Source organism: Sciurus vulgaris (assembly GCF_902686455.1).
Source record: "Sciurus vulgaris genome assembly, chromosome: 4".
NCBI lineage: Eukaryota > Metazoa > Chordata > Mammalia > Rodentia > Sciuridae > Sciurus > Sciurus vulgaris.
In genome coordinates this window covers 11,672,847-11,687,465 of record NC_136464.1, presented here as the reverse complement: position 1 = coordinate 11,687,465, position 14,619 = coordinate 11,672,847, and the positions used below count along the sequence as shown (strand labels likewise).

The window sequence follows — 14,619 nt, the reverse complement described above, 5'->3', positions numbered from 1 at the left end:
CAGCTCCCCCAACCCGTCCATAGGAGTCACACCTGCTGCTCAAGGGCCACACTCTGTGACACACACCCCACCTGCGGGAGGCACTCAGGAAGTGGTGGGATCTCTCAGCCTCCCATCTGTTTTGTTATGACGAAGACGTGGGTTGGCCCCGTTCCCAAGGGGCAACACCGAGGTGCCAGGCTGTGAATGAAATCCACCGAAATCTTAGATGCTGACCCTTCGGGCATTCACTCAAGGAATATTCCTGAGCGCCTGCTCTGTGGCTACTGTGGCCAAGCCCTGGGCTGGTGGCTGGGAACCCAGCGAAACAGACCCTGTCCTTGGTGAAACAGGTCACAAACCAGCAGCAGATAGCCAGCTACAGCTGGGGCTCTGAGGGGCTGCTTCCAGGGGTCCTCAGGTATGGACTCTCTCAGGACCGAGCATAAGGCCTTGGCTGACCAGTAGGAGAGCCGCCAAGGTCAGGAGCACGCTGCTCTGAGCGGAGGAGGCAATGGCGAAAGCATGATGCTGGGCTCGCAGATCTGAACGGAGGCCCAGGAGCAGCAGAGCCTCGGCCGGCAGCAGGCCGTGGGGCTGGGCACAGCTCTCCCTAGCCCTGCAGCCGCGAGGCCACGGTTATGACTCAGACTTTTATTCTAAGAACAAGGAGAAGGTACTGAAGAGCTTACTCAGAGTGAGCAGCTGGCCCGCTTAGGTCTTTAACAAATGGATGCTGGTCGAGGTGGGGGTGGGGGATGGACAGCAGAGAAGAGCTGGCAGGCTGCAGCAGCCACTGCAGGCACCACCTGCAAGACCCTCACTCAGAAGCCCTAAGAGGGACCTCAGCTTTCTGCAAGAGTAACTTTGGACTTGCAATGCCCATGGGAATTCCAGGAGAGCCCTGCTCTGCCCAAGGCCTGGGGACGATGGCCACATGGACATTTCCTCTCACCCCGCCTCCAGCCCGTGTCTTCCCAGCACTGACTGCGTGATAGCCTACTAAAGCCATTTAAAAATCCCTGGAAGCTAATGGTACAAGACCATTTAGCACTTAAATAGATGCAAGTTCTAGAACAGCCACAGCCAAAATGGAAGTAAATAATGATGGAATGTGAGTCACGACGATGCTTGCCTAGTAGTTTGCAAAGCTTGTAAACAAACTGTCCTCTCAGATTCAGAGCTGGGGCCTGGGAGCTGGGTACCAATTAATCAGCCCCCAACTCTGTGACACATGGACGGGTATATGACCTTGTTAGCAGAGCCCTGGGGGAGACTCAGCTGACTGGCCATTCAGTCCTTCTCTGGAGTTCACCTGAGGCCGAAATCAAGAGTCTTTCCCTTGAACAGAGGACTTGGGACTTCACACCATTGTCAACATGAAGCTCCATATCCTGGTATTTAGGGGTATTAAGCTTGTGGGCTTAAATGCTGAGCACAACCAGCTAGTCATGACCTGTCCAGCCCCTTCCAGAGGTGGGTCACTTTCTTTCCTGTGGTAGTTTTTAGGGAAGAGCCCACATCATCACAAACTGCTCCTGGGGGCAGGGTTCAAGCCACATTCTTTCCTCCCCCAACATTCCTGTATCTACTTTTTAGCCCAGGATATAGTAGGTGCTCATTGAACATCTGTCATGTGAGTAAATGCACACACTTGCCCATAGGCCAGTGTTCGTCACAGCAGTAGCTTCCGGGGGTCCTTTACAGGCCGTGGATGGACCAAAAAGGGAGCTGGGTTAGGAGACAGGTCAGGCTCCAGCCTCAGACTCTGCCACTCACCAGTATGTGTGAGTCACGTCATTTATTTCTGTGTTCTCATCTCGAACCTCCTTGTAACTAAGGCAAAGGAAAGGTACACTGCCAGTGTGCAGTGACCCCCTCACACCTGAGAGGGGAGCGCCACAACCAGCCAGCAGTGCAGGACCACAGGGAGGACACGGACCATAACGTCTGCTCAGAAAGCTGGGCAGGCCAGCGGAGTGGATCAGGAGGGATGATGAGCAACTGTGAAGTCAGAGGAAAAGGTCAGCCGGGCTGTGCTGGCTGCATGAGGGAGATTAGTGTGCAAGCTCAGAGCGAGCAGATAACATAAATATGTGAGTAGCCTGCTGCACTGTAATAGGGAACAGAGGGGCCTGCGGCCAAGTGGAGAGGACACACATGCCCTGCTGGAAGCTGCACTGCAAGACTTAAAGCATTTGCCCCACCAAACACAACAGAATGCACCCATAGCCTGCAGGCCGAGACTGGGTATTAAGCAGGTCTTTTTATTCTGCTACTTTGCCATCTGGGGCCTTGCTGACCCTGGAGGGGCTGTCCCTCCTGGGGAGGGCTGCTTCCTCCAAACCAGCCAATCCAGAGCATATAACCTATGTGACACCTTCTTACCAGGTTCTCACACTCGGGGCCACTATCCACCTGCCCTAATCACCCCAGGGCCAGGTACCAGACAGTGGGGACAATCCAAATGTCCCAGAGTCCAGGAGAAGAGGCCAACCAGCCAGTCGGCCTGCTGATCTTCTCGTCTTTGCCAAGGAAACCACAATGAAGGCTCCTGCTCACGGTCTGAGCCCTCCTTGCCTTCTGACAGAGCCCGGTGCACCCCCGTGTGACCCTGCACAACTTGGTGTGCCCCCTCCTCTCAGGAACAGTAGCAAACTCTTTTCAATGACAAATGTCTCCCAAGCGGTTGGCCTTGCTAGACCTGAATAATAAGACCTACATCTTTCAGACCCCTCCACATGACACTGGAGCAAGGCAGTTTATCCCCCGTTGAATCCTGACACCCAACACTGTCCCTTGCTCAGTGTGGACACAATTTAAATACTAACCAATGGAAGGATGGATGGACAGATGGACAGGCATAAAGATGAAAGTGAAGGGCCAGAGAGGCATTCATTCGGCCCCATGGATTCCCTACAGTCTTCCCGTCTCCCTTTGGGACTACTTAGGACTCTGAATTCTGTACGTGCCTCAGTTCTGAGATTGGCACGGATGCAGGTGGTCAGGCAGGCAAGTCGGAGGGAAGAGTGGCATTTCTCTGGGAGACCATCTTCTGGGTAACTCTGGCTGCTTCCTTCATCTAGGGCCTTATAAAGAGATCATTATCTAAAAGGGTCTCTGAACCCAGTGGTGAAAGGGGAAAGTCAGAGGGAGGCCCCAGCCCACCTCCCTTCCCTCTCACTGCCCCACCTCCCTCTGCTCCTGCCCACTCTGCCCCATTGTGGGGAAGCCGAGCTGCAGAAGCAGTGTGGGGTCTCATCTTCACTCTCGAGCATGCGCTGGTCTATTCTGCTTGGCTATGACCGTACTTCTCTGGCCCTGGGCTCTTGGGTGTCTTCTCAGCATCCCTGACTCATTCCCAGGTTCTCCAACAGGCAGAGAAGGCAGAGGCAGGACCCCCGTCTAGGAAGCTCTGAGGCAGTGGAGACGATGTCTGCTGTGACAGACACTCAGGTGGTGACCCAGTCCTCGGTGGTGAATGCTTCCCCAAAGGCCATCCTCCCGCAGCCCCAAGATGGAAGGACTGCATCGCGGGATGCAGTGGTCGGATGACTAAGCCGGGGATCCGGGGATCTGCCTGTTGGAAGTCCACGGGCAGGGAGCCTGCAAACAGGCTGACCAGAACAGACCCAGCCTATGGTTTATAATGGGCATTATCCAGGGGAAACTTAAACTCTCCTCCCTTCTCTCCCCAGAGGGTCCTGTTGGATCAATTATATTCAACATCAGCGAATATTGCAAATGGAAACAACCAGAAGGCTTATAAGCATCTGAGGCGGGTTATGTTGTACAAATCAGAGTTGGAGGCTTAGCAAAGACACTGGGGAAACGACAGCCAGCCCTGCAGATGGCAGGGACATTAGGTAAAGGGCAGGAGCCTGACCTGGGACCTGCTGGGCTCCACTGCAAAGGAGGCGTTCCTGGGCTGGCAGGGACACAGGGCCACCACGTCCCATCCACAGCCTCTCCATCAAGAAACACAGGCTGAGGGGCACTCTCCCTGGCTGCAGCCTCAAGCCAGGGCCAGCAAGCCCAGCAAAGGGGGTCCCACAGGAGAAGGTGATGATATCCGCATGTGGGCTCTGGGAGAAGGGGGTCACTCCCACAGCTCCGTACTCAGCACGCACCTATGCCCGGGTCCTGTTCACCGCCACCTGGAGTTGGCAAGGGCACCACCCCGAACAACTTCCCATTTGTCTTTTCTTCCTTCCTGGTTGAGTGAGATCTTGTTTCCGTTGGGCCAAACTATTTATCTGTGTGGCATGAAATGTCACGGATTGCGAGCAAAACCAGGCCCAGCCCACGCACAAGAAATAATAACCCTTTGCCGCTGCTCACATGCTACTCCCCGAATCTTTAGGCTATCGGTGACTCATTTTCTTTGTCCAGCACTGAACTGGCTCTCAAGAAGTATTTCACTCAGAAGGCAACTGACAAGATGACAGCCCTAGTAGTCTGATGTCACATGAATTTGTGCTTAAATTAATTTGCAAGTGAATCTGGGGACACACACAACCCCTTGCCACAGAAGCAGGGCAAAGACTTACAAGGTAAAGGTGGCTGTAGGTTTCACCTTGTGGCCTCCCGTGAAGTTTAATCAAGCTATTAAATGTCCCAAGTGTCCAGTGTGGAAGCAATCTCTGCTTGTTGTGTGAACCAAAACCTCAAAGCTATGTTTATGTAAGATTAGCCGTCATGCAAAACTCACTGGTCAAGCAGTTAATAAAATACACACATCCCATCGAAGGGTTTTGTACATTTGGTCCTTGCACGTAACAAAGCAATGATAACCCCGCACAGTCCTGAGAGCGAGTCCCTCTGCTTCGGGGGGGTGACAGTCCTGGCTTTTGGGGGCTCATGTATTATAAATTCTGGAAGCTCGTTTAGCTGCAGTTTGAGCATCGGGTTCGTCTTCCTCCTCTTCCTCGGTTCGCTTGTATTTTAAAAACAAGTCAGACTTCAAGAAGCGACTGTAGCTGTCATACTTCATAAGGTTGAAGATCTGAGGAAGAAAGAGAAAGAGTCTGAAGGCTGCAGCTAATCCAGGCCATGAATCATCCTATCAAATATTTATTAAATACCTACCGTGTGCCAAAGAATACAGATACGGTACAAAAAAATACACAAAGAAAGCAAAAGGAAGGCATGCGCTAGACAAGGCAGTTTTCTTGGTCATTATGCGAGCATTTCAATGGAACATGTAACTTGGAGAGTCACAGGAACAAATATATCTTTATTTTCCACAGAAGTACAGATTCACGCAGAACTGATTCACATCTTTGAATGAAAAGGTCCTTTAAGAATTGCTACTATATTTGGATAGATAATCCAGGGATGCATTCCCTAAGAGCTGAAGGGGGCAGAACAGAACTCCCCAGCAACCCATCCCAGGCTGCCTGTCCTCCTTCCCATCAACGTCAACTGCAGTGTGGGCCGTGGGCCGTGGGCCGGGAAGAGACCAAAGCCAAGGCACTCTCCTGCTGTGCAGACAATCTCTTTCTGAGAAAGCCCTGGCCCTTCATTTCTCTCCTTCACCTGTCAACTTTCAGGGCATCTGAGGTCTAAAAGTCCACAGTGCACCAGGGCGCCTTCCCTCCAGCACAAACACAGGCTCCAAGAAGCGGAAAGTTTCAGAAGTGCCTAGAATGTTGCTCACCACCAGGCGGGGTTGTCAAGTGAGTGGTAAAATCCTGACATCTTTTAAACCCACCCTCTGTCGACACACAGTTTTGTAAACTAAATGTCAGATGGATCCTCGGAACATCTACTTGGGGGATGGGAGGTGCCTCCGGAGACCTTCAGCCTTCATACCTTCATTTCCCAAGGTCAACTGCAACTGCAAGAGAACCAAACTACCATGTCACTCTGCAGCTAGCCCGGCCACGGCCAGGAAGGATGCAAGGTCGCCTGGTGCTCTTTAAGCTGCCCTTCCAGCCCACCCGAGTTCCCTAGAGCACTGATCTACTTCGTAGCAATCTCATAATCCTGGGTGTGATTATAATTTGCTGAGGTTTGGAGAAACTATTAAAAAAAATCCCAGAAAATACAAAAATGCTACCCAGGAATGAGGCTGGAGCTAAGGAATGCCACTCCCCTTTCATGGCCTCCCTCGAATGTGCTAAGCAGGTGTCACTGTCCCTTGCCACCTGCACTGTTCGGACTTGCCAGGCACAGGGCCCCCAGAGGGAACTACCAGATGCACACCAGTTGAAAGTCCAGAACAGACGTTCAACGCGTGACTGATGGAAGGGCTTTGTGAGGCCCTCCTGACACACAGCCTGTACCCCCCACACTCCCAGGCCCACAGCAAATGGGACCCACCACTCAGGGCAGGATGCGGTGTGACCTGCGACTCGTCTGAAGTCTCCGTGTGTGGGAGAGGAACATCCTGTTTGCCTATAGTGGCTCTGAGGCTCAGCTTCAAAGGGAGTTAAGGCTGCTCTGGAGGCACCCAGGGTTGGAGGGCGGGGAGGCAGGAGGCTGCCTCAGCCTCTGGCCTCTGACACTGCACCGGCTGCCAGGAGATCCCAAGACCGCAGGCTCTTCTCCCCAGCACCAGGGCTGCCAGGTCAACAGGAAGGGGCCAGGAACTATTTAAGAAGCGCCTGAGGGCCACTCCCTGCTGGGGCAGGTGTGAAATGCCCCAGCAAGCCCAGAAGTCCTGCAGGCTGAGGCTACCTGCCCTGGGGCTGCCCCACCTCCAAGGGCCACAGACTCACCAGGAAGCAGCTGTAGCCATGGGGCCTAGACAGGTTCTAAAAAGAAAAGGATGTGGCTTCTGCTGGCCTCGTCCTTCTGCCTGCGAGCAGCCTGATGGCTTCACACAGGGTCCAGAGGCAGCTCCCCACTCCCTCCAGCGAGGGCCTCCCAAGCGCTGGTGTAGGAGCTTGTGCTAGCAAGAACGCCCGCTGACGAGCTCCTCGTGGAACCCGGCAGGTCGGCAGAGAGGAAGCAGAGGCGCCCAAAAACCAATCCCAAGAACAGGCAGTGCGCCCAGCTACGGATCACACCTTTATTTATGTTAGGACAAAAAGCCAAGAAGGGAGCCAGGAAATGTTTACCATGAGTGACCAGAAACCGCCCAGCGTGCCCGGCAGAGGCTGGTGAAGTGAACCAGGCCAGGAACAACACTGCCAACGTGCAACCACATGCCAGGCATGTAATCCTGATGACACTCTCCAGGACCCTGATTTTATAGGAGGAGCTGGGGCCTTGGGGCTCAGTACCTTGCCTGAGGGTGAGTGTACAGGTCAGCTTTGGCTGCTGTAACAAGTACCACAGACATAGTCCCTCACAGTTCTGAAGGCCAAAAGTCCAAGGTCAAGGTGCCAGCAGGGCTGGTGTCTTCTGAAGCCTCTCTCCCTGGCTTGTAGATGGTCATCTTCTCTCTGTCCTCACATGGTCATCCCCTTTTGTGTCTGGGTCCTAATCTCCCCTTCTTATAAAGACACCAGTCAAATTAGATCAGGGACCACCCCAATGACCTCATTTAATTTAATTATACCCACTTATGGGCCATCTCCAAATAGTCACTTCTGAAGTAATGGGGGATAGGACTTCGACACATGAACCGGGGGAGCACAATTCAACAGTATGTTTGGGTGCGAGAGGTGCCAACTCTGATGGCTAGCTCTCCAGACCACAAGGCTAGACACCCACCACTCCTATGGCAGAATACGCAGTCATCAAAAGTGAGGTCTGCAGAGAGCTGAGCGTGGAAAACACCCCATGAATGTTAAATGACTGAATATTAAACATCAAAGACACTCAATCTAAAAACAATGACCCCAGATATGTGTAACAGTGTGTTCGTGTGCAAGAGGGAAATAAATATTCCTAAAGGTCAACAGCAGGTCAAAGAGTGTGCCCCCCAATATATGTCCACCTAAACCTCAAAATGTGACTATTTGGAAATAGGGCTTGTGTTAAGATGTCAAGATAAAGTCATGCTGCAGTCAGGGTGGGTCCCCATCCAAGGACTGGGGTCTTCCTCAGAAGAGGACACACTGAGCGACACAGGGAGGTAGTCATGTGAAGACAGGCAGAGAACTGTGTGCTGGCAGAAGAGGAGTCTGAAAGCTGGAAGACACAGGAAGGTCCCTCAGGAAGCACAACCCTGAAGCACCTTGACTTCCGACTTCCAGCTTCCTGACCTGGAAGAAGATGCTGCTGTTTTAATCTGCTCAGGTTGTGGTCACGTGTTACCGCACCCTGGGGAGCTCATGGAGTCCACTGAACCTCTCATCCCACTCTGGCTCAGGCAGAAAAGGCTGCCCTCGGGGTCTCAGATGGTTCTACCAAAACAGAACTCCGGAGGGGAACTGCGACCACCACCCAAACACCATACGAATCCTTGAATTGTCTGCAGGGAAGAGAGGAAAGTGGAGATCACGCCAGCCTGAGACTCAAGGTGGGCAGAAGGCATCGGAGTGGAGCCAGAGTAGATGGCGGGTCTGAGGGACGGGCAGCCGGTGAAGCAGAAAACTCAAACTGGCGGCTGGGTTGCTTTCTGCATTTTCTTTTTTTTTTTTTTTTCCCTGCTGGCCAAGCCAGCTGTGGCTTAAAGGTTGCAAGTTTTGGCAGCTCCACATCTGTGAGCTGCCTGCCTACAGTGTAAACTTCAGCAGCACAGCCTTGGGATCTTGCAGGCAGCTAGAGGTGGGCCTGGGAGGGGAGGGAGAGGGCCTCCCTGTCCAAGTGCATGCAGGGTCATTATCCAGCACAGGGCCATTAGCCTACCAGGTGCCACGCCCACCCCAAATCTCAGAGAGCAGTGATGGGTTGGGATTCGCCCTTCTGCAAGGAAAAATCCACACAGCGCTCTGACCTTGGACTGTTCCAAATAACGGACTGCTCCAGGAAAGGACCCGACCACGGAAGCACATTCCCCCCAACAGAGAATGGGGCTCAATGTTCCATCACTGCTCCGATTCGCTGTATGTCAAGCCTAATAAATATTTTAAAACCTCTCAGAAGACAAGTACATTAGAGGACCTAAATGAAAAATGCATCTCCCTTCTCTTCAAAACCCTCTGCCAGGTTATTTCAACCCACACAAGGGGAAAAAAATAATCTTTCAACGCACAAAGTTTTTTTTAACAGGATTTCATATTTGCTTCAAAAATTTGGTCGAGTTTTTGTATGCAAATTGCTGAAAAGCAGCAGCAAGCAGTTGAAGTTCTAGAATGTGTCTTCTCTCCCCCATACCTAGACTACAGACATACTTTCCCAGCCATGTGAACACACAGGAAGTAGAAAGGAGGAAGCCCCTCTATCTGTGGCCCTGGGGTGATTGACAGAATCAACGGGGACCTGAAGGTTACATAAGCCAGTCGCAAATAGGGACTGCCCACACCAAGATGCAGACCACTCTCCGTCTCTGAGGCAGGAGCAGACACAGACCGCAAATGACAGACAGCTCAGGTCAGCCCTCGTCCCCAAGCATTAGGGTGGGCCACACGTGGAAGGTTCTGTTGTGTTGGACAGCACTCCTCATTGTAGACATGCCCACCAGAGATAAACAACACCCCAGAGGGTGCTGGGCATGCGTGGAGTCTGAGCCTCTGGGAGAAATGGAAAGGCCCAGGCCCGTAGGAGCAGAGCCGAGCACGTGGGGCAGGTTGGCACTTTTTCCTGGAGTTGATACTCAAATTCAAAGCCCAGTGACACCTCGGGCTTACACTTGGGGAGAAGGCATTTTCTCATTGCCTTTGGCCACTGGAAGGAGAGCTAAGTGCTCTTCCAGCACGCTCTCACTGGTCTTCCCCTGCACACCATTTTAAAGTTACAAAAAAAATCTAAAAGCATTTCAAATGCTCTCCTTCACGCCCCACCTCTCAGGAGGCATGGGACACGTGTAGATGTGGGAGCCACTTTTTCTTCCATTTGAACAAAAATCACAACCTGTTTTCTAGCTGGCTCAGCTGTTTCTGGGCTTGGTTTGATCTTTGTTAACAAATGTCATCCTGCACCTTAGACAGGGATGTCCTGAATCCCAGCTCTGGCCACCACCTCGGCCTAGGAGCAGGGGTGCAGCCAAGCAGGGGAGCTCGGGCCATGGTCCCGGGGGGGGGGGGAAGGAAGTGGACTCAAATGACCCTGCAGGCCGGGCAGCCCCTCCTCCCCACCCACAGCTGCTCCACCCCTCCTTAGCAATGCCAATGAGACAGGCGCTTATTTCTCACTTCTTGGGTTCTAGGGAAGTTCAGAGAAATGACACTGCCCCAAGGGCCCTGTTCATGTTCCTTTGTCTGCCAAGGATGTGGCCAGGAGCGTTGCACCTCACCGAAGCCTTTTAAGCCTTTAAATGTTTTCCTTCAGCCTCCGAGGGTGAGGACTTCCTCTTGAGACAGCCACCTGAATCCAGCCCTCCTGGTCCCGCTCAGGACCGGTCCTGAAGCCCAGTAAGGGCAAGCCAGGCCAACTTTAAGTGCAGGTGAGGGGTCTCTGAAGTTTACAGGACAAGAAAGAGCACCCCTCTCCCTCCCAACCTGCCCTATCCTCCTACATGGCCAGAGGAGGTGAGGATCAAAAGCTGCCACTGGCAATGAACCAGACCTATCTGCCTCTGTAAGTCACCCTGGGTTCCAGAGGGCACAGACCCAGCTCTGTGGTGGAATTCAAACCCGGGGCTTGGAGAAGAGGGTTGTGTAAGCCAGTGCTGAGAAATTTGCTGGAGCAAAATTCTGTTTCACATCTTTGCTGTGGTACGACCTTGAGGCCTGGGCAGACTTCGGTGCTCCAGTTCCTAAATGCTGGGAGCAGATCCAACAGGACAGACAACCTGGTGGACTTCCTGGGAGGCAAGAGAGAAGCAAGAGGCAGGCTTGAAAGATTTCACTTTGCACTTGGACCCTCCTGGGTTGCACGAACTTTCTTTTCTTTCTTAGCAACGATGCTGTGCCAATGTAACAAGTCAAACTCATTTTAAAAATTAATTTGTTTAAAATTCCAAGAGACACAGTAACAAGATGATTCATGCATGGCTAGTGCCCACTCAGTTGGCTCCTGGGTGGCCTCTTCCAACCGTCTGTGGAGTTCTCAGCCATGCTGGTTAGCAGGACACGGGTGAAGGGGCCAGAAGAACTGCCGCTGTCAGCGTGCAGCCTGCTGTGCCTAATCTGTCCCTTGCGCTGTGGCGGACTCCCAGAGTCTCAGCAAGTGAAGGAAATACCCGAGAACCCACCAGGGCTGGAGCAAAGGAGGACGTGACAGTCAGGAGGTGAATGTGGGCAGGAGGGCAGCTGGAGGGTTGGTGGCTAAGTGCCAAAGACAGTGCCACATAGCAGCCATGAAGGGAAGATGGTGCCCCAGACGGGAGGAAAGGCAAGACCCCAAAGGCGGGAAGCCACGTTTCCAGAGAGTCCTGCTTCAGGTGGAGAGTGGCTGTCGTGGGGTCAGCGGTGTGACAGGAAGCGGCCCTGGGCTCAGGTCCCACTCCATGACAACAAGCAGGCACAGCAGCCCCCACCAGTGAAGCACCTCCACAGGCCGAGGTGCCAGCTCCCTCCTTCCACGAAACAACCTGACAGTCAAACAGACCTCCCCGCAAAAGCATCACGGGAACTGAAGGCGTCTCCCTGAACTTGTCAAGGTGTCAAAAACCAATACGGAGAGCAGGGGCTGTAGCTCAGTGGCGGAGCACTTGCCGTGTGGATGTGAGGCACTGGGTTCGATTCTCAGCACCACATAAAAATAAACGGATAAAATAAAGACATGCAGTACATCTACAACTATGAAAAAAAACCAAAAACACCTGGAGCTGGGCGTGGTGGCCCATGCCTCTAATCCCAGCCACTCGGGAGGCTGAGGCAGGAGGATCACAAGTTCAAAGCCAGCCTCAGCAACTTAGTGAGGCACTAAGCAACTTAGTGAGACCTTGTCTCTAAATAAAAAAGAAAAAGGATTTGGGGATGTGGCCCGGTGGTTAAACACCTTGGGTTTAATCCCCAGAATCAAAAAAAAAAAAAAAAAAGGATGTGAACATTATTGGCTGCTTCTCAGGTAGGACCCGAGGCACAGGGAGGGTGGGGCACGTGTACTCTGCCAGTGTGGAGCCAGGGTTACACCGTCCACGTTGTGGACCAGAGAATTCTCGGGGTGCATCCTGTGCACCGTAGGAAGTGAGGCAGCAGCCCGGGCCTCTGCACTATTTGCCAGTAGCACCCTTGTCGCAGCTGTAACAACCAAAAATGTCCCCAGACACTGGCCCACATCAGCCATATCACCCCCAGTTAAGAACCATCCACTTGCCTGAAGTTCAGCTCCCAGTACATTGCAGAGGACAGAGTGGCCGTCACGGGGGGCTGGCTGCAGCCAGGCACTGCAGGAGGCACCTCAGATGGGACCATACTGCACCCCAAATCACCGTAGTGGATCCCCCATTTCATAAATGAAGAAACCAAGGCACAGAGAGGAGAAGCATTTTGCCCAGGTTCACACAGCTACTGAATTCTGAAGTCAAAGAAGCTGGGGGAGGGGAGCTCAGATCAAAGAAATAAGGGTGTGACAACCAGGGGCGACTTTAGGACTGAGGTACCGAATGTTCCTATAGGCTGCTCTGCAGCACAGCTCAGAGAGGCAGCCACGTTGCCACAGCCCCACAGCATAGACGGGGACACAGAAGCCACACAAAGGAACAGAACCTGGGGTCAGAGCCACCTCTCCCCTCTCCTGGTGCTGAGGGCCAACCTAAGACACATGACGGTGAATCTGAGCTCAGCATCCAGGAAGGGACAAGCTGGGGTCGGGGAGGAGGCCTTGGGGCTCAGGCCACCTAGTCCAAACAATGAGCCTTGGTCAGGAGATCAGGGTTCATAGTTGACTTTTTAGAAACAGAAACAGCTGTACACCAAGTCATCTGCTCTCTCTTGTGAAGCTGGTAGGGACAGGACAGCCAGAGTGGGTATCAGAGCCAAGGGGCACAGCTTTCAAGAGAATCAAACCCTATTAGTCCAACTGATTGGTCCTATAAATAACCACCACTCAAAATCCCCACAAATAAATGGTACCACAGGCCCAAGGCCTGATGCGTCCGATCCCTCCCAACTCAGCTTCCATCCCCATCTCTCACTATACCCCACACACTGATGTCCCCAACATGCCAGCTGCCTGCCTCAGGGTCTTTGCACTTGCTTTACCCTGGGAAGTCCTGCTTCCCAGGTCTTCTGACCCTGCCCCCTTGTCCTTCAGGTCTCAGCGGTCCCTCCAGGGACCAGCAGACTCAGCAGCCCCTCCTTGTCATGCCTGGCCATCTCTGGGCTCTTGTAGCTCCTTCTTCACATTTATCCTCGTCTATATTCAGGGACCGACAGGAGCCAATGTCCTTACTCACGTGCAGTTCTTAGCTCAGTCCCTGCTACGTAATAGGACCTCAATCAATATTGGGAGCATAAAGGAATGAATGAAAAAACAAAGCCACAAACTAGAAAGAACCAGAATCGAAGCAGACCTCCCACCAGTGGATTTTTAAAAGAAAGAAAGTATAAAAAAAAAAAAAAAAAGACCCATAGGGAACTCAAATTCACTGAAGAAACCAGCTCTGCAGCATCCAGAGTCTGGGTTAAAGTACCAAAGCCAGGCCTGCCACCCGCTTCCTGTCTTCCAGTTTCGCCAGCAGTAGGGGGGATCTGCCGGGCCACATCTGTGAATTAAACCAGAGCATATCTCTGCTGATAGCAATTTTCCAGGTAACCAAGATTTGAGCCCCAAACCTCTCCTAAGATGTGGCTTTTGATGAGATGCTTATTAAAATGTACACCACAGTCTTCACACAATACACTGCCTATAGTTCGACTTTTCTTGATGGTGTGGGGTCATGAGGCTCCCGGATCACATCACCTTCCTACAGCACAGGGAGGCCACAGTGTGGTGTGTGGTGTCGGGGGCTCCCACATGCTCTGGCTCCCGATCACTGTGCTGTGGTTTTGGGTTCAGTATCGCTTTCTGTCTCCGGGCTGGCTGTTAGTTACCATTTTCTCACTGCCCACTGTTCCAAGCCTCTTCGGGCCCTTGAAAGCTGCTCTGCAGAACAAAACTTGTTAGGACTGTTTGCAAACCAGAGTTAGCAGGACCTGAGCAGACGCCATGAGGCTCTCCTTTGAACAGGGTGCAGAGACCTCGGGTCTTAGGGAGGGTTTTCCCATTCACAAGATTCCAGTCTGCCCCACAAAGCCCATGCTACCCTACCAGCAGCCCCAGAGCAGCGGGCACTGCCACATCACCATGAGAAGCGGGGCCCCAGAGCCCTCCTGGCGACGGGGCTGGAAGCAGCATGGAAGACAGCCTGTTGGGGCAACTCCAGCATCAAGCCAAGCAGCGCTCAGGAAAGCCACAGCCACGGAGAGCGTTTGAAAGCTCTGTGAACTCCTGGGTTCCAATCCTGTCTCCCTCACCTTCAGTCTTCACTTGGGACAACAGGGCCCTCGTGGGGGCCTCTGGGAGGAAAGAATCGCAGACAGCGCTGAGTCGCATTTTGACAGTTAGCAGCCAGGCTCCTGAGAGGCAGTTTTCCAAAGTGAACCAGAGCCCAGGGGCCCTTCCCAGGGACTCGCTGGGAAATCAGTTTACGTTCCCAGTCCAGCCCTCTGCGTCCGTGGATTCTGCCAACCGCAGAACAAAAATATTCAGGAAAAAAAA

At 52.8% G+C, this 14,619-nt stretch overlaps 1 protein-coding gene across 2 annotated transcripts in view; it reads right to left on the bottom strand.

The window, feature by feature from the left end:
• Nucleotides 1-4,688: 4,688 nt before the first annotated feature.
• Nucleotides 4,689-14,619, bottom strand: part of RGS10 (regulator of G protein signaling 10) — a 36,400-nt gene continuing 26,469 nt past the window's right edge. For both annotated transcript variants that reach the window (XM_079137172.1, XM_079137173.1), the window contains exon 5: nt 4,689-4,984. In XM_079137172.1, coding sequence (XP_078993298.1) covers nt 4,838-4,984 — 147 coding nt within the window. In that variant the 3' untranslated portion in view covers nt 4,689-4,837. The remainder of the gene's footprint in view (nt 4,985-14,619) is intronic.